The 18,428-nt window shown below is 44.8% G+C and overlaps 1 protein-coding gene and 1 long non-coding RNA gene across 6 annotated transcripts in view; one reads left to right on the forward strand and one right to left on the reverse strand.

The window, feature by feature from the left end:
* The window catches only part of STAU1 (staufen double-stranded RNA binding protein 1), a 29,729-nt gene extending 12,691 nt beyond the window's left edge, over window positions 1-17,038 (reverse strand). For 4 of the 5 annotated variants that reach the window (XM_050314100.1, XM_050314097.1, XM_050314095.1 and 1 more), the window contains exons 1-7: window positions 16,927-17,038; window positions 11,871-11,937; window positions 7,065-7,341; window positions 6,046-6,170; window positions 4,999-5,155; window positions 3,321-3,459; window positions 2,452-2,617 (exon numbers count right to left, since the gene is read on the reverse strand). In XM_050314100.1, the coding sequence (XP_050170057.1) occupies window positions 2,452-2,617; window positions 3,321-3,459; window positions 4,999-5,155; window positions 6,046-6,170; window positions 7,065-7,257 (780 nt within the window). In that variant the 5' untranslated portion in view covers window positions 7,258-7,341; window positions 11,871-11,937; window positions 16,927-17,038. The remainder of the gene's footprint in view (window positions 1-2,451; window positions 2,618-3,320; window positions 3,460-4,998; window positions 5,156-6,045; window positions 6,171-7,064; window positions 7,342-11,870; window positions 11,938-16,926) is intronic. The other variant, XM_050314096.1, reaches the window with a different exon arrangement.
* A 306-nt stretch (window positions 17,039-17,344) lies between these two features.
* On the forward strand, window positions 17,345-18,382 carry LOC126639378 (uncharacterized). Its single transcript, XR_007628777.1, has 3 exons — window positions 17,345-17,426; window positions 17,567-17,703; window positions 18,252-18,382. It is a non-coding gene; the product is annotated as an uncharacterized LOC126639378 (long non-coding RNA).
* Window positions 18,383-18,428: the final 46 nt, after the last annotated feature.

Here is an 18,428-nt window from a genome sequence, read left to right on the forward strand (position 1 = left end):
TTGTTTTTTTCCTGCCACTTGCTTCTAGATTTGCAGCCCAAGAAGGTGTGGCAAATGGTCATTCTTACCCTTAAAGTCTGATAATTTTATTCAATGGTATCTTTTTAGAATCACCAGATCACTTGGAAAAGACCTTCAGGATCATTAAGCCCAACTGTTTTTAATCACTGAATACTTTCTAATTTAAAAACACAAGAGTGAAATGGCATAAAAACAAACATTTGTGAAGGAAAATAATAATAAAAAATGTACAAAATTACCTCCCCTCAAAACAGAAGAGTTCAAACTTCAGAATATTCTGTTTACACAAACACACACACACAAACAGAACACACAAAAATAACTACATGTAAAAAGGCAATTACTGGCAACATCAAATGACTGGTACGAAGTATCAGGATTATGTCTGCTTGTGAAACCCTAATTTGCCTCCCTTATACACAGGCATTTTAATAGGATCTTTCATGACCTCACACTCCCATATCCATCCAGGTCCTTTTCTCACTGGATGCAGGAATGAACAGGGCTCACTTAGCACCAAAACCCTCCTTATTCTGCCTTCATCTTGTCTAGTACAAAACTGCTGATACAGAAACAACTCCTTCAGACATTCCTAAAACTACAATATCCAAATGCCACAAGTATTGATGAATTTAGGTACCAAACATTAAATGAAGACCTGATTTATCCGAGTGCTTCTAATAAACCAGCACCCCCTGTTCCAAAGCCTGCCCTCCTCTCCCTAAGCTGCATTTCCCACTGCTCCTTTTGCAGACAAAGTCAAACATAAATTGAAAAACAAAATCACAAATGCAGGTTTCTCAGGGTTAAGACACAATTCAGGGCCTGTTTTATTAAGAAAATAATTCTCCCTTCCTGCAATCTCCCTTTACCCCTGGATTCACAGCCCTCACACCAAACAAGACATCCCACAGATCAGGGGATGTGGTCATGGAAAACAACAGCAGAGCTTGTTCTGAAGACCTCACATTACCCACCTTTTAAACACAACTCTATACACTTTCAGAAAGTCACCTGCACAGAAGCATTTCTAAATCAGGGAACAGAAAACAATTCAGTGACATGTGAGCCCATGACTTCCTGCAGAGCTGCTCCCTGGGTCTGGCACAGACCTGGGCTCCTGAGGGGCAAAACAGCTGATGAGAGCAGGTTGTGATTTACAGGGTGGGTGCAAAGAGAGAATGTTCTGCACACCTGGCACAGAACAACAATAACTCTGGAATTTGGGGTGCCCTGCACTGAAGGGGCACATCCTCCTCTGCCTTGGCCTCTCCTGGAGAAAGCTCAGCTGGCCCCTGCCCACACTCTGCCTATCCCAGCTCAGATTTCAGTGCAGAGCTCACCCCCACTCTCTCAGCTCCTGTTCCCAGCATCACTCCCTTCTCCCCAACAACATCTGTAATCCCCAATGGCCTCCATCATTCAATAAACTGCATTCCCTTATCCAAACCACCTCCACCAGCACCTCCCAGGCCTCTTCCTGAGCCAGTGCTTTTGCCCAAATACCTGGGCAATGCTCTCTCCCCACACACACTCGGAGTTTAACTCTGAGTCTCTTGGCTTCACACCACGTTTCCTCAAGCCTCTTGCTCTGCCATTCCTGGTAGTCTCCAGTTAATTTTTTTTTTTTTCCTCAGTCTGAGACCCCTTGTTACCTTCTTGTCCAATTCTTCATTTTCCTTCTTTCTCAGCACACAGCCAGACTCCATACCCAGCAAGTTCTCCCACTCCCCACATTGCAAGTTACTCGTTCTGCCTTTGGCCAAGGCAGCCAACACACGGGGGGCTGTGCAGGCTCTCAGCCAGCCCAGGAGCTGAGTGACTCCTGTGCCCACAGGGGGACCTGCTGCCTAAAGCCACTTCACAAAAAAGCACGAAAAAAGCAATAACAGGGTATCGGAATGGAAAGTGCTGGGCAGCCATAAATATATGAAGGGATACAAATCAAGTTCCTGTATTCATATCAAAATGTGTGTATGAGTTTACTACTTCCATGAATTTCCTACTCTTCTGGAACTTCCATGCTTCTTTCCAAAATCATGTAGGAATTTTGCCCAGGAAGTAAAACCCATGTCTGATTTTTATGTTGCCCATTTATACACTTCATCAGAAGTTTGTGTATGATTTGTACCTGATCAGTTATTAATTCCTATCTATGCTTCCAGTGCTCATATCTGACAAAGGTCTAGAGCATTGCTGTGGAAAAATATGACAGTACAAGAATTAACAAAGCTTCATCTGGGAAAACTCTAGTTCCATAGAAATTTGTGCTTTATATCAATGTTTCTATTGACACAAGAAGGTTCCCCCACTACTGCACAGAATTAAATTTCCCAACTGTTCTCTTCCTCTCAATAAGGAAAAAATTCTACAATAATATCTCAGTTTATCTTAGCAATTTATGCTTACAACACTAAGACTAATTCCCACCTCTGGTTTCTCAGGCAAGGGCTCATTCTGCAGAACTTTCAGTGCTTTAGCAGCTGCATCATGTTTAGCAGCTTGTCTTGTTCTTCCCTTCCCATGAAACTGCTGCCCTCCAATTGAAAGCTCCACTTGATAAAGTAAGGGCCCGACAGGAAAAGGGTAAAAGTACCTGCAAAGGGAGAGGTAAATAAGCAGAAGGTTTGGCCTAAGAAGTAAACAGACACCTAAGTTAGATGTGGGTGAATCTCTTGGATATCAGTAACCACAACCTAGTGCACTGAAGCACTAGGATTAAAAAGCCACATTTTGATTTTGAGTCTAAATGAATTTAGGGAGAAGCCTTTGAAGCAAGTATCAACATTCCTTGTTTTACCACAGGAACACATTTCTGACCAAGTACAACACAAAGACAACGTAACTGCACTTTTATAGACTTGCCAGGCCAGTCAGTTTTGAATTCTACATTCCTATGCCCATATAAAATTTTTTAAACTGAAGCTTTAATTTAAACAGTTTCAGAAAAAACACCAAATCCTTTTCTTCACTTTTGCTTTTGCGCAGAAGGGGAACGCAAGAAATATTTAGCTAATATTTAGGTATTTGCTTAGTGAAGCTGGCTACACCTGAGTGCCCTCAGAAACACTTCAACGTTTGGTCCAGCTCCCTTGCAATACATTAAACCACTGGAAATAAGACCAATTACAGACATTAGTGGGTGTGCTCCTCCAGCCCTCTGGCCTCATAAGCTGGCTCTGCTGCAGCTGAGGGTCCCTCTGAGGGTGACACAGCCAGTTTGAGGAGGCAGCAGCAGAGGCTGGGGTGGTGAGAGCAGAGGTTCCGAGGCAGGAGGGCTGCGAACCCCGTGCACCTACCGTGGGGGGTAGGTGCCACCCCGCATGGTGTAGTTGTAGGTGGATCTCATCCCCGTGTAGGGATCGATGGGCTTGTACAGGGGCTTCTTCCCCAGCTTCATGCACAGCGCATTCAACTCCACCGTGGGGGTTACACTGTCTGAAGGCAAAGGAACAGGAAAGGGTTGGCCAGCTGTCTCGAGGAACTGAGACAATCCAAGCTCTTATGCTGTCTCACAGCATGGAAAAATGAGCTCAAGTTTTGCCACGTGCAATGTCTGAAACGACTGAATTCCAAACAGAACTGCTAATGAACACAAAGAGAATAAGTCTTTCTTATGTACACTAAACCAGTAGTTGTGACAAATCCTGTTACAAAAAAGTGCATTTGCTGGGGGCTTTTTTTGGTTATATTTTGTCTTTTTTGTTTTATTCTGCTTTAAATTTCTAAAGCTGCTAATTTACTTATGTTCACAGCATATCTAAAAATGTGATCTGCAGAAAAGAAACTCCTCTTCTACAGAAAGTCCTTTTAAATTACCAGATGTGCTACATCCCTTCTGTGTCTCTTGTTTACTGAAAATCAAATATTTCTCTGTACTCAGTGACCTAAGAATGGTTTTTTTCACTCCTCACTTTGAAACTGCAACTGGCCTTGGCAAAAGGCAGGTAAATTGCTAATGAGGGCTAAAATATTTCTCTCAGTATCATGGGGACGAAGAACTGACTCCTCGTCCATTCTCACTGGAGAAAGGAGTCAGTAAGTGTCATTCTGTCTGTCTGGCTCAGAAATCAGTGTGCACTCCTATACAAGGGGGTTGCTGTAAGGTAATTGCCTGAAGAAAATTAAATTATGGAACAGGTGCACGGACAAAATAAGTAACTGCTAGTTTTGGTATTTTCACTGCTGACTGTACAGAGTCTTTCTGAAGAAGGAATTTGGGTGATACCAAACACAGCTGAACACACGGATGCTGTCCCAGGCTCTGGAGTGCAGGGACTGAGTTACGCTCAGCCGAGATGTGAAGACACTACACAGAGAATTTGATATTTTAAACAGGTCTTAGGAGCAACCTCAGTAACATAAGAAGTTCACTAAACATAACAAACTATAACTTAATGCTTTCATCCAATAAATATATATTTATCTTTAAAGAAGTACAAATTAAGCAAATTCCAATGTTCTGATCTGATCTCCCACAATATTATTTTTTGTTTTTTTTTGAAATTAAATGTTTCCAAAGAAATCTTTATTGTCCAGCTTTTGAATTATGTAACACATTCATCTGCCCACGCAAAAGATTATTCTTTGCTATGACCAAAATTCCTCCTGTGGGTTTTTTTTCTTTTTCTTTAATTAGTGAGGTTTTTTAGGATAAGGATAAACATCTTTTCCAGGATTTCCCTAAGTGTTACAATACAAATCAGTAAGTCAAGCAGTAGGTTCTTCAAGCCTGAATGGCTTGATGGAAAAAACCTACACATTTAATTTGCTACTATGATGATATTTGCCATGTCACCTTCGACAATCATAGGCTAAATCAAGATGAAGTTCTCACAAAACCTGGCAACTGCCATGGTTAAATAGGCAGAATCACAGTTTTTATTCATCCTGATGCAATTTCAATACATACCAAAAGCAGAAAGGTGTATTCTCTCTATGTATAATATTTTTAAAGCAGTTTGTTGTGGCATGTACCTGGGTTCTTGCCTTCACTACGGGATGGACGAGCCGTAGGCTTGGGGAATTTTGTCCCTTCCAAAGCTTTGGCAGCTGCTGCGTGTTGAGCTTTTTTAATACTAGTTCCTTCAGCTTCCCAGTGCTGGTCCCCAAGAGTCAGCTGCACTGTAAACACCTCAAAACCAGAGACAGGAACTTTGTTAGGAGCTGCTTCAGAATTCACATAACTCCTGAGGCCCTCTCACACAAAACAATGAGTGTTTCAGTGGATGCACAAGTTGAGAATATGGTAATTCAAGCTCTCCTAAACTCCCGTGTCATCTCCAGATTTCCAACACATTGGACATCAACAGGATTTCCCTGATGACTGAACAGGAGTTCACACCAACTGCAGCTGGCAACTCTCCTGCATGAGATCAGACAGGCTAAAAACCACAAGCACCCCATGTGGAGAGCTGACAGCCCCGGGAGAGCTGCTGTGCCCACACCACTGAACAGCAGCCTGGAAACTATCATGCTGTGTGCCACGTAACTCCACTCTTGCTTTAATACTCTCAAGGTTTTTAAAGATATTTTTCTTAAAGATATTTTTCAGCAGTCTGAAGAAAGTTAAGTTCACATTGCAGCATAAAAGCTTCTACATGCCCACAGGTGAACACAAGTCTATTTGATTATAAGCAAAGTATGTGGGATTAGGAAGCATATACATTGCCTTAAATTTTGACAAATTAATCAGACAAATGGCAAGCCAAGGTCTCCCTGGTAATTTAATTAATTAATTCCAATCAGAATGAAAACAGAATCGAACAGATGCTCTGACTGTTATTTTCTGTTCATGCCAACTTGCCTCCTTCACACCTCGGAGCTCCCAGGACACTTTGGGAAAGCAGCTGCTCAGTGCCCAAGTAACAGCTTCACACTGCCCTACTGTCAGTACTCTGGGGGCTTCCCATTCCTCTCCATGGCTCTGGATTACCTTGCACCAGGAGCACACACTTGGCCTTTCCACTCGTGGAAGTGAAAGAGCACAAGTGGCAGCAAGAAGAAACCTGTATGAAGATTTACCTTGGAGTGAGCTGGACCCTGCTCACTCAGAAGCTTATACTCGGGCTGAATCTTGTTGAAACGGGCTAACTCATTCACAAGACACATGGGGGTTTTCTCTTTGGGGTTTGCCATGTTTGAAGGAGCTGAAAGATTACATAAAATCAGATAAATGAACAGGTAACTGTGAACTCTATTACCAATTACAATTAAAAAAAAAAAGAAAAAGAAATCTCAGTGGCTTGGCATTTAGTTGCCTGCAGTACGCCACTTCCCAGGAAAGATCTGCTGGAATAGCCAGCTCTGCTCACTGCCCAAACTGGTAACAACCTCCTGAACTCTGGAATTTCCAAGCCATGCTGGTGCCTAAAAGGAGCATCATTAAATTCAACGTTCTAATGCAAGCCAGAAGTACGGAGTTAGAATTCCCACATTCAGGTGGTATCTTAAGTGGTGCATTTCAAGGAGCAAATCTTCTAAGTATCTATCAGGGCCACTTGCCTTGAATAATTTCAAAAAGTCAGTTAATTTCTTTTTCCTAATCCTATTTTGCCCTATTAGCTATTTTTCACTTATTACCTTTCATTCACTCTATTGTATTTTATCAGCAAAATATATTTATCATTAAACTGGCCATAAAAGAACTAGGGATAATAGAACTAAACAAACTATTTCAAACAACACTTTTTTTTAATTTAAAACAAGTTATTGGTAGAAAAGATGGATAGTAATGTTTCAAAAATTAAATGTCACACAATTTAAAATACCCTTTACTATTACAAACTTATCAATTAATTATTAGAACTCTGAGGAAAAGTATGCTTCAACCTGTCTCAAACAGATTTCATTCCACAGGGAGAAAAGAATCACAAGCTACTGCAGTTGGATAAATATTATTTTTAAAGTATGTGTAGGTACAAGACATCAGGAGTATATTATGCCTATATACTATATATATGTGTGTGTGTATATATATATATGCCTATATAGAGAGACTATAAACACTAAGAATATATACAGTTATTGACACTCAATCTTACCTGCAGCTGCATTGGTGGATGTAACTGAAGCAGAGGGCAAAGCAGAGTTTTGGATAGGTCTGCCTGCATTTTCAGAGGGCAAAGAACTGGTAGTAGAAGGGATACTCAAAGGCTGTGAAAGAGCTGGGGTTTTATTCAAGATTTGGCTCCCTGCAAGGGCAGCAGAAGGATTCTGAATCTGAACTTGAGACATGTTCACTTCCAACCAGAGCAGATTACTGTAGGCAAACAGCTTTGAAAGCAGACAAACTCCGTGTGGGGAAGACAAATTGCTGACCTAAAACATAAAGATGAAAAAAAGATTATGCTAAATATTTAGCATTCTCTAACAATCTACTGAAATTATTCCTCCATCAGCAAAAGGGGAAGAAGTGTTCCACCATCCATTGTTCCCATTTTGTCTGCAGTAAGTCACTCACACATCCAGTTTTAACAGCAGTTCCATCTATACGCCCTGTCATGTAAGCTTAACACCTCTTGCATTTATAAAAGAGTAGTATAGGAGCTTTATTCATGCTTGTTCATTACTGTCCATCTCTTTTCCTCACCACTGAATCTACTTACAAAGCAAATCCAGTTACCTACACCCATAGCCACTGCTTATACACTGAACAAAGTGTGTAAGTTCCCATGGACAAATGACATTTCATGCATTCTTCCATTTGAAGCTGAACTTTTCCACTTGGAGGGCAAGCAATAAATGTAGTCTTTACAAAACAACTATTTTAGAGCGTGCATCCTTTACTGTAATCATAGAGTTTTCCCTGGATACCAAGAATGCTGAGCCACTTCTGAGGGGAAAGAGCTGGTGTGCAGCAGGAAACGCCGCAGCGGCTCTGGCTGGGAAAAGCGAAGGTGCAAAAGATCATAAACTGTGGCAGCTACATGTATTCTGAAGGTTACTTCTATTTAAGTCAGGACATGCCTCAGTCACAGTTCAAGCATCAATTTAGAGTCCTTTGGCCTTGCAGCACTATAAACAAGTGTTGGAAGTGCTCAGGGGCATCTATGGCCATGTAGGAAAACCCCCTCGGAGCGCCAGGGGCACCCCAGTCCGTGTGCAGGGCTGTGACAGACCCTTCCTCCACTGACAAATTAGTATTAGATTTCTCTTACACATGGATGCAACATTATCTTCATGCTCAGCCAGTGGAACCTAAATAGACACGAACAGGTCAGCTGCCCATATCCACTTACGAGCCTCGTATCAATTTATTTGTTAAAAATACATTTTACAGCCAAGTCAATCCATTTTACACACAAAGGCACTCACGCATGCACACGTACTGGCCACCTACAGATCTGATTAGGGCAGCAAGCAAAGGTTCATTCTTTCATAATTGATAGGGGAAAAGGAGAAATCACTGCTCCAGCTACCACCAGGGAGCTATTAGTGGCAACACAACTCCACTAGTGCTCTGTGAGCTTCAAATTCTGAACCTGTGAATGGACTTCCAAATGTGAGAGGAGCAGCAATGAGTCAGAGGGAAGTTTTTAGCTAGTTACTGACAAAACAAGCCTGTGAGGGGAACCTGGATTAATACATTCATGGATAGAAAGATTTAGTAATTTATTAAATAGGAGGTAAGAAACTACTGGGAAACAACAGATACACCAACAAATCTACCATCTGGAATATTTTTATTTGGGAAAAAAATATCATAAACATGTCAGACTTATCATATTACCACCTGGATAACTTTATTTTTACTAGAGAGCAAAAATAGTTCAGATCTCATTACTCCAGAAGACACATATGTAGATAATACTCAAAACAAATCCTGTATTTGACTACTAAATTTGCAGCAGTTACACACTGGGTGCATTATAACGATGAGCATGGTATTAGGGAGTCTGTCTAAAGGAAATCCCAGAAATCCTAAGACAAAGAAGAAGAGTATTTAGAGTAAGACTCCAGGGTAATAACTTAATAATCACTAAGTTTCATTCCCAGCAGCATCATGGGAAACACTGACAATTTTCAAACATACAACAATAATAATTGCCTAGGAAAGACTATAACAAAATCTGGCAGTGCAATAAAAAAAGTGAATTCTCCTTTCCTGCTGAAGTGCAACGTCCTTCCAAGTAACCGAACTTACATTTCTAACCCACCTGTTTTGAGAAGATGCCCCTGGAAGTTATTATTTTGAAGTCAGGAACATCAGGATGTTTCAGATCATGCTGGAAAGGAAGTCTAGCATTCCTTTCAGAAAACTGTCTCCAAGCAGTTTGCTTTTAAAGCAAGGCACTACCCTTCCCATATCTGCCATCGCCTGGTTTTAGGGAGGTGGGTTTCAGAACACTTAGGTGAGAGTGGTTTCCAGTCATACGATGCAGAGAGGAGCACTGTACAATCCCCAGGAATTTTCTTTCCCAAGGAGAGAAGTCCCTGACAAGGACAGTACAGTTTGCTTTCTCTATTTAGGGCTGATTTCCTGAGAAGCTCAGACACAGGTCAGACACTGCCCAGCTCCCAGCAGGACTCACAGCCCACGGTGCTCGGCCTGGGACAGCTCCTCTGCAAACACCTCTGCATCCAGGACACAATTCAGCCTTTATCCACCAAAACCTGGGGGGACCTGAGCTCACATCCTACTGCCTCAGACAATAAGGGTTTGGAATCTGCTCCAGTTAGGAACAGACTTGAATAGTGCACATTTGCCCACCAGACCAGAGAAGTGCAGTGTCCATAGCCCAAACCTGCTCAGGGCAGAGCCCACGTGCCCAACCCAGCAAAGCTCGGTCACACCCGCACTGGCTGCAAGGGCCCAGGAAGGGAAGCAAGCACCTCTCACTGGAAACCTCCACGAGCCCTCCCCCAGACTCCCAAGCAAATGGAAGAATCCATTCAGCCCTCACATACCCTCTGGGAATCCAAAAGGCACCCAGGGCTCCCCGGGAACCAAGCGCCGACAGCCGAAGCCCAGCTCAGTTGGGCACCTGCCCGATGTCCCCGTCCCACCCGCTGTGCAGAACACACCCCCCAGTGCAGGCACAGCCAGGCTTGGAGGAGCAAAACCACCCCAGCAACACCTGGCTGTGCAGCCAGGAACTCAGGGAGAAAGAACGGAGGTACAACAGGATCCTGGGAGTGCTCCTTCCCAGGACTGCTAACGGTGGAGGCGGGAAAAACTGCACTGCCTAACAAACACAGAAGTGAAGGACTCAGACAGCTCCACCCTTACAGGGAACAAACACCTGGAAGCTGTGGCAGACACTGCTGTTAGGGGTTATCCCCAGCACATCCAGTACCCAGCCACACCAAGGCTTTCACCACAGCTGAACAGAAATTTGTGATCAGGGAGGGAATGGAATTGCAATGAAAATAGAACTTTTCCAATAAATGTATCATTTTTAACCTAAGAAAATGTAATGCTTGTTTCTACACAAATTGCTACCTCATCATCATGTTTCTCACTCCTTCACCAACCTCACGTTTCTACACTGAGATCAAAAGTTGCCTCTGAAAGATAACCCTGTAAGTTATCACCAATTCAGAACTATTTCAAAGTTCAGCACACTGAATTGAGGCAGAACCAAGGCAAAGTAGGCATTAAAACCATCTTGTGAAATGCTGATAATCCACTTTACAAATTTCTGACAATTTTAGACACTAGGAAGGAGCTTGCAAGATTATACCTTCCAAGATTATATATACAAGTATATATTATGCTTTCTTTTTAAAAACACTTAGCTCACACTTTGGCAAGTAACCTCAAGGAACAGTTTGACAAAACAAACTGGAGTTTAGTTTGTATTTTTCAGCTACCTGTGAAGTTGATGCTGTAGTTGATTTGTGGGAAGTATTTAATTCAAGTAGAAGAACTCACTCTCCATCACTGCAGATTTAATTCCAGGTTAGTTGAGGATTCTGAAAGGGTTTACAGTGCTTTTACACAGGAATATGCCCTTTCACCTATTAACAGGCTTATAAAATCCTAACTACCCAAGAAAAAAGCGCCATACCTGGAAAGTTGAAGCTAACAACTCATAAAGACTGTTTCAGTGGTCAGAGGAACAAAGACGCCAGAATTTCAGGAGATTTTCCCCTGTAATCAGGGGTGAGCTGCTCCAAACTTTTGAAGACAAATACTGGTCTAAGTAACTGATCCCTACACAGCACTTGAGGCATTGCCAGAACTCAAACCCACTCAAACATCCAAAGAGAGGGGAAAAGAACAAATGTTTCACTCACACCATCTGAGGCAGCAGCTAATGACACAACTCGTTCCTTTCCCAGCCTCGCACCATTACTTTTCCCTAACTCATCCAAGAGTACTTCAGATGTTCCCGAAACGGTGTTGGCACCAGAAGGTTCTCCCTGTGGTGCGGTGGCTGCCACCAAACACCTCAGTGACCTATGGCCACTGCTCTGCCTGGATGGATTTCCAGATGACAGAGAACTGCTCCCCACCTGGTTTTAGATTTTTATTTTCTTTTGGTGCATCAACGCCTGGAACATTCCCAGAAATTCTGAATATATTAAATGCAGAGTTCAGACATCACTAAGGTAACCAAAGAAATGCACAAAGATGTGAGCGTAGCCTCAGTCCACACAGCCAAAAAGAAATAAAAATCTTCCTATATAAAAGCAAGAATACAGCATTTTCAGATAAAAGTTTTCTTAGGGCTTTTTTTTGTGTTAGAATTCTCACAGGAATTGCAGATGGAAGCCAGAGGACCAAACAAAAAAACCCAAACACTTCCTGTGGATAATCATGTTTTGCCACAACTTGTGGTTTCTTTAGTGTGATGCAAACAAAAAGGTAAGAAACTTTAATGTTTTAAGTAAGTTTCCAGTACCTTTAGGAGATCCAGAGAGTGAAGATTTGGACTTAGTTCTGAATAGGATACTTATAATGGAGAATGCCTAAAAGAAAAAACACAGAGTTAGAATTTTGCTTCCTAAAGCCACAAAAAGCTCCTGTAGCAAATCTCTCACCCTGTACTGAGTTTGCCTCATCCCTCTGACGATGAGAACTCACAGGACCCTTCCCTTCCCACTGACAGGCTGCTCAAGGGAGCTGCTTTTCCAAACACAGTTTCCAACCTGATCCAAGAATCTTCCCTGCTCTTTCCCCAACCCCAAGTGATGTTTCTCACCCAAACAGTGGAATCTCACAATAGCGCTCTTTGCAGAATTATAAAAGTCACTTGCCAATTTTCTTTCTGTAGTAAGGCTTCCAGTTCTTTGGAAGTCAACCTTCTTCCTCACAGCTCTAGAGATCAGCTCCCAAAATTAGACCCAGACCTTAATTCACAAAGCCAAACCAAAAGCAAGCCACTAACCCAAAAAAGTCTGGTAGCTCTTAAATGCAAAAATCTGATACAAATTCTACCTTTTGGCTACATTTCCCATCTAATGATTTCACTCATAAATAGGCACATAAAAAAATCAACCTAGCTAAAACCATTTTAGAATAAAATTATCTCAGTACTGCATATGAAACCTGTCACTGCATGGACTGCTGTAAATGGAAATCAAAACCTATTTCATTCTGCTTACAAATATAGCACAAAGTGTTTAATCCTTCTTTTCCATGCCTAAGCCAAGTGTGTGCGGATGCCAGCAGCATCACTACAGCCACAAAATGGGGGAGATCTCACTCCTCAGTGAGGTGAGAGAAGGACAGAGCTCTTGAATTTACTTCAGACAGGCATTTCAAACTCCTCCAGCAAACTCCCAGAACTCTGCCCAGTTCCCCTGGAGGAGCCCTGTGGAATGTGAGGATGCAGAGCCTGAAGCAGCAGGCACCACAGAGGTTGTTTGTAACTGGAGAGTGAGGAAGGAAGACAAGAGGATCACAGTCCTATTGGTTCAACTTCTCCTCTAGAAGGTTTTCTGGAGGTTAACTAAGAGTCTGGAAAACAAGGAAATGGATAATACTCACAGGCAGGATCAAGACCAAGTTGCACAAAGCCAGCCATCCCTGCTGGCCCTGCCAGGCTCCAGAGGGAGCAAGCAGCGGAACAAGAAGCAGGTACAGGGCAGGCACCGCCTGCTGATAATCACAGCCCAGACACCACCATGGGCACAGCACAGTGGACAAGAGCTACAACCAACAGCGCTTCCCAACACAAGGTGATGCTCCCAGGCTGCTCTGGGGAAAGCCATCACCATCCTGAGGTGCAGCAGTGGAGACCCAGCCCGAGCAAGGTCGGCACCAGTCCTGCTCCGTACGCAGGCACTGAGTGCTCAGCTGGAGCTCTGCACCCACGTGGGGACCCCCTCAGCAAACCCAGAGTAGGAAAAGCCCAAAATTGAGCTTCAGAGAAGTATAACCTGGAAGGGTATAAGTACTAAAGGATTTGGGTTTGTATATGTGAAGAGGAGAGGGCTGGCTGGGGCCTGACAACAAGCAGTTCACGTACTTACAAGGTTTTTGGAGAGGAAAAGAATAATCTGTTCTTCACGGTTAAAGTGACAGAACTAGGGGCAAGAGGTTTAAAAGTGCATCAAGAAAACACCTTCTGATATTAACAGTGGCAATGAGTTGCCCTGCACTGCGTGACAGAGGGGACCCATTGGTGGCAAGCATCAAGGCATTGACAGACATCCACTAGGATGAGGCTGGCAGACCCAACACCTCAGAGGGATGGAGGAACCACCTGAGTCCCTGAGTCCCAGCCTGGATTCCCAGGACTGAACACACTTGTGTGCACCTGGCACGTTTCTGTCTCCTACTGGAGGGACACAATGGCCTTGTTGTTGTAAGACAACAGGTTTGGCAGCACAGGATCTCACGTGGGTCCTGCCACACACTGGCTCTGAGCTCTGAGAAACCACTTGGAAATACAAGAGACTAAATCCCCAGAGGTTTTATTCACTGTCAGGACCAGCACATGGAAAGGTGTCCTGTTCTTCAGGAGGTGCAGACTCAGAAGGCTGCAGGTTCCAGCACTCCCATTGTCCCTCTGTCAGGAACCAGCTGTGCCCCCCATTTCCCACCCCGTGTGCACACACTCACTCCTGCCCCACCAGCACCAGCCAGGGGGGCTCAGATGGAACCAGGGCAGAGCAGGCTGAGAAACAGAACAAATGCCAGATGCAACCATCAAATTCAAATTACAAGGGCTCCCTGACAGCAACCAAAAATCACGTCACAGACAACATCCAAGAAGCAGGTTTAGCCATAGGAAATGAGGTGCTGAATGAAGCACTAACTCCTCTCTGAAGAGCAGATGCTCCATGACACTGCACCTGAGCAGTCACCAGCCCTTGGCAGCCAGAGCAAGGCACCTTCCTTGTTCCTCAGCGACAGCAAACTGTTCTCAAGCAGGAAAGTTCATTTATCCCCCTTTCAACCAGAACACAGACCCCAGGCCTGTCCCTGCCAAAGGATGTGGGTACCCTGAGGGGGCTGGCAGGACTCAAACAGCAGAAGGGGGTGTGGAACACACAGCACTGACCCCCTGGCCCCCCATCACCAGTGGTTCCCAGTGAGGCACTCGCTGGCCAGGCAGGACAGCCCAGAGCTGGGGACAGGGACAGCCCAGCTCCCACCACAACCCACGGGCACCCCACACATAGACCCACGAGTGAACAGCACCTTCTCCCCTGTCTGCAGGCTGGGAATGCATCAGTGTTCACTCCCAGACAAAACAGTGGTGAGGACGATTCCCTCTCTCCTCCCATTTTCTAAAGGAGTTTTAAATAACTCCAGTGTGGTGGCTGAGTCTCTTTTGTCCCACACTCAACTATTTTGAGGCATGAAGAACGAAATTTCCACAAATTTCAAGTTTGTTCAGATGCTTTGTTACCTGAAATACCTCTGAAAAACCCCCATCAGGAGTAGCTTTGCAAGATACAGCATAAAATTATCAAGCTGCTGCAACAGTGCTTAAGAGCATCTATTTACAACTGGAAACTCTAAATAAACACTCACCACAAACCAATTAAAAAAAGAATAAATTTTACAGACTTAAGGCTATTTACACAAAATGTAAAACATTGACTGAAAAATGTTTCCTTCTTAGATAAATCTTTTTTTACAGTATTTGGGCAAGACAAAGTCTCAAAGGCAACACTGACTGTAGAAAAAGATGCTGCCCTTTTTGGTAAGGGCACAAACACTAAATGTTATGCAAAGTAGTTTGGGAGCTGAGACATGGATTATTAATAGGAAAACAAAAGCCCAAAATTTGAAAGTAAAAGCTAAAGGAAAAGAGGAAACTAGCACACAAAACAGGCAGTCCCAAACATCATGCAAAACCATAAACCAGGAAGTGATATCATGAATGAACAGTAAACTGATCCTTTAGCTCAGTTAGTTCTGTGACAAAACATGGAATGGTCTGTGTTGGTTTTTTTTTTTCCCTGCAGCAGAACAGGTCACAAACCCCACTGACACTGCTGAGAGCCACCATCAGATCTCCTCCACTGTCCCAGGGCACCTCCAACACCCCAGTGAAACAACCGACCCCGGCAGGGATCCTGGACAAAGCAATCAGAAAAAGGGCTTTGTGAAAGCTCCTGTGTCTGCAGAATAAAGCTCCTGTTCCTCAGGAAGACCTGAAAGGCCCACAGTGGTTTCCAGTTTTGCCCTGACTTTGTAAAGTCACATAACACCAAGTTTACTTCAAGCTATGAATAATTTTGTCACAAAACACCTCATATTCTGACTGACTTGAACTGGTAGTGTAAACATGATTCATGAGAAAAACTCTGAACAAAGACAGAGCAGCTGCTTAAAACAACAACACGAAAAAAGAATTGTTTCTTGTATACTTTCTTTAAGAAGAGTTTGGAAATAAGATTCTCATCCAACACCAGAAAATAGAAAATATAGTAAAAAAGTCAGCCCGTTGGCTCTTTAAATTCTCATTGAGACGTGACAGATTTCCAATGAATACCTCTGTAAAAGTTTGAACAGATTTGTTGCACATGTGAGATAATCACCAGACAAACAGAGATCACTCTGTTACATCACAGCTGTAGCTGCATCATTAGAAAAGTTCTTAATGGTCCTTAGTATTAAAAGCCCCACACTTCTGTCAGATTGAGTGAGTACTTGCATGCTCTAGTTAAAAGAAACAAGATTTTATAAATATACGCTTCCAAAAGCAGACAACAGACTTCATTCAGATATTTTATTTCACTGCTATATATATATATACACCTAGGCTTCATTGACATTCCAAGGGATGTTCCTCCCAGGTTTGCCTTAAACCTGCCAGAAAAGCAACGACAAAAGCACCCAACAGATGAATACATCACAAAAAAACGGATCCGACAGCACCAAGCGCAGCAAGCCCTGGGATGGGCAACCCAAACCCTGCAAAACCCTCGAGGACACACAGAGCCAGCGGGAAAAGGTTCAAAAAGGGACTTGTTGCTTCGCATCTCCCGAAAAACTCCGGGTGAACGGGGTGCAGCGATCCCCGGGGCGACGGGGGGGGTGCAGCGAGACCCGGTGGGCACGGGTGGTGATTTGGGGGGGGAGGCAGCGCTCAGGGGAGGCCGCCCCTCAAGCTGCGAGCGGGCAGAAGGGGGGCTGGGGAGCCCTTGCTCCGGCCACCGCCGCCCCTCCTGCCCCAGCAGCCCCGCACGGCCGGCTCGGAGCCCGCACGCCGGGTTCGTCTCCTCCCCGGGGGGAGGAGGGGGGCCGGGCCGGGCGGGCCGGGCATTTCGTGCAGACAACGACGGTGGCACCAGCAGCAGCAGCAACAACAGCAGCGAGCCCTCCTCGCTCCGGCGCCCCCCCAACCCCGGCGCTGTCACCGCCCGCGGTTGCAGCCGCGCCGCGGGCCCATCGCGCCGCGGCCCCGCTCTGTGTGTGTGGGGAAAACAGAGATGGAGCCCTCCCCGGGGGCGCCCCCTTTTTTTTCCACACCCCCCCTCACAGCAACCCCCCCTCACCTGCGCTGGGCGCGGCCTGGGCCGGGGCGGGGGCGCTCAGTCCATGGGCCGGGCGGGACCGGCGGCACAGGGCAAACACCAAAGAGAACGGCGGGGCGGCCGGAACTGACGGCACCGCCACGCCCCCCCATTACTCTCTCCCTCCACTGCTCCCCTCCCGCTGCTCGGAGAGAGGACTACAGCTCCCGGCGTGCCCCGCGATAGTATGGGAGAAGCGGGGGGTGAGGACTACAGATCCCGGCGGGCAACGCGCGGGGCCGGGACACGGCGGTGAGGGGCGGGCGGGGAGCGGCCGCGCCGCGGCCGCCCGCCCCGCCCCTCACCGCCGTGTCCCGGCCCCGCCCGTTCCTGAGGCGAATCCAAGCCCGAGGAATCAAAGCCCAGACGGGGCTTGTGTCTATTTTACATTAAGAAGCCAAAAAAAAAAAAAAGAAAATCGCAGCCTGACTCGAAGCGAAGCGAGACGCGGCTCCTGGCAGAGAGCGCTGAGGGAGGTTTGTGTGTGTATGTGTGAGGGGGGAGCTCAGAAATCAGTGTGTACTCCTGTCCGGGAGGGTTGGTGTAGAAACCCTGAAGAAAATTAAATTAATGGAACAGACGCACGGATGAAATAAGTAACCGCTAGTTTCGGTGTTTTCAGTGCTGGCTGTGCGGAGTCTTTCTGAAGGAGGAATTTGGGTGATACCAAACGCAGCTGAACACACGGATGCAGGGACTGAGTTACCGCTCAGCCGAGATGTGAAGACACTCCATTAAGGAATTTGAAGTTTTAAACAGGTGTGTTTAAAATGCGCTCTCAGGAGCGACCTCAGTAACGTTAAGAAGTTCACCAAACATAACAAACTGCAACTTAAATGCTTTTAATCCAATAAAACATATTTATCTTTGAAGTACAAATTAAGCAAATTTCAGTGTTCTGATCCAATCTCCCACAATATAATTTTTCGTGGCTTTTTTTTGTTCTGGGTTCTGTTTTGGTTTTTTGTTTGTTTGTTTGTTTTTGTTTTGTTTTTGTTTTTGTTTTTTTAAATTAAACATTTTCCAAAGCAATCTTTACTGTCCAGCTCTTGAATTATCCCTGTCAGAAATACGTAACACATTCATCTGCCCACGCAGGAGATTATTCTTTGCTATAACCAAGGAAAGCGTCCTGCGGGACTAAAAAGTTAAGGATGACGAATTTAAAAGTGGAGTGTCACTTAAAAATGTGTGAAAGACAACCCCCTTTCCTAACCTGCAGGAGTTCTCCCAGCCACCCTTGCACACAGGAAAACATAACCACGAGAAACCTTCAGGGTTAGAAATACTTTTATCTCTCTTAATAGGTAAAAATACATTTCAAGTCACAAGGCTGCAACTCCCCCCCCACGGCATCATTCATCTGCAGTCAGTAACTCCTGCCCTTGCTCAGCCCCAGGGAACTGGATCCCACAGACTGCAAAAAAGGCTTCTGAGGTCGTGGGGAGAATCACAGCAAAACCCAAAGAGAAAGAAACCCCAGT

This window comes from Myiozetetes cayanensis, unplaced genomic scaffold, assembly GCF_022539395.1.
Source record: "Myiozetetes cayanensis isolate MyiCay16 unplaced genomic scaffold, myiCay2020 scf19, whole genome shotgun sequence".
Lineage (NCBI taxonomy): Eukaryota > Metazoa > Chordata > Aves > Passeriformes > Tyrannidae > Myiozetetes > Myiozetetes cayanensis.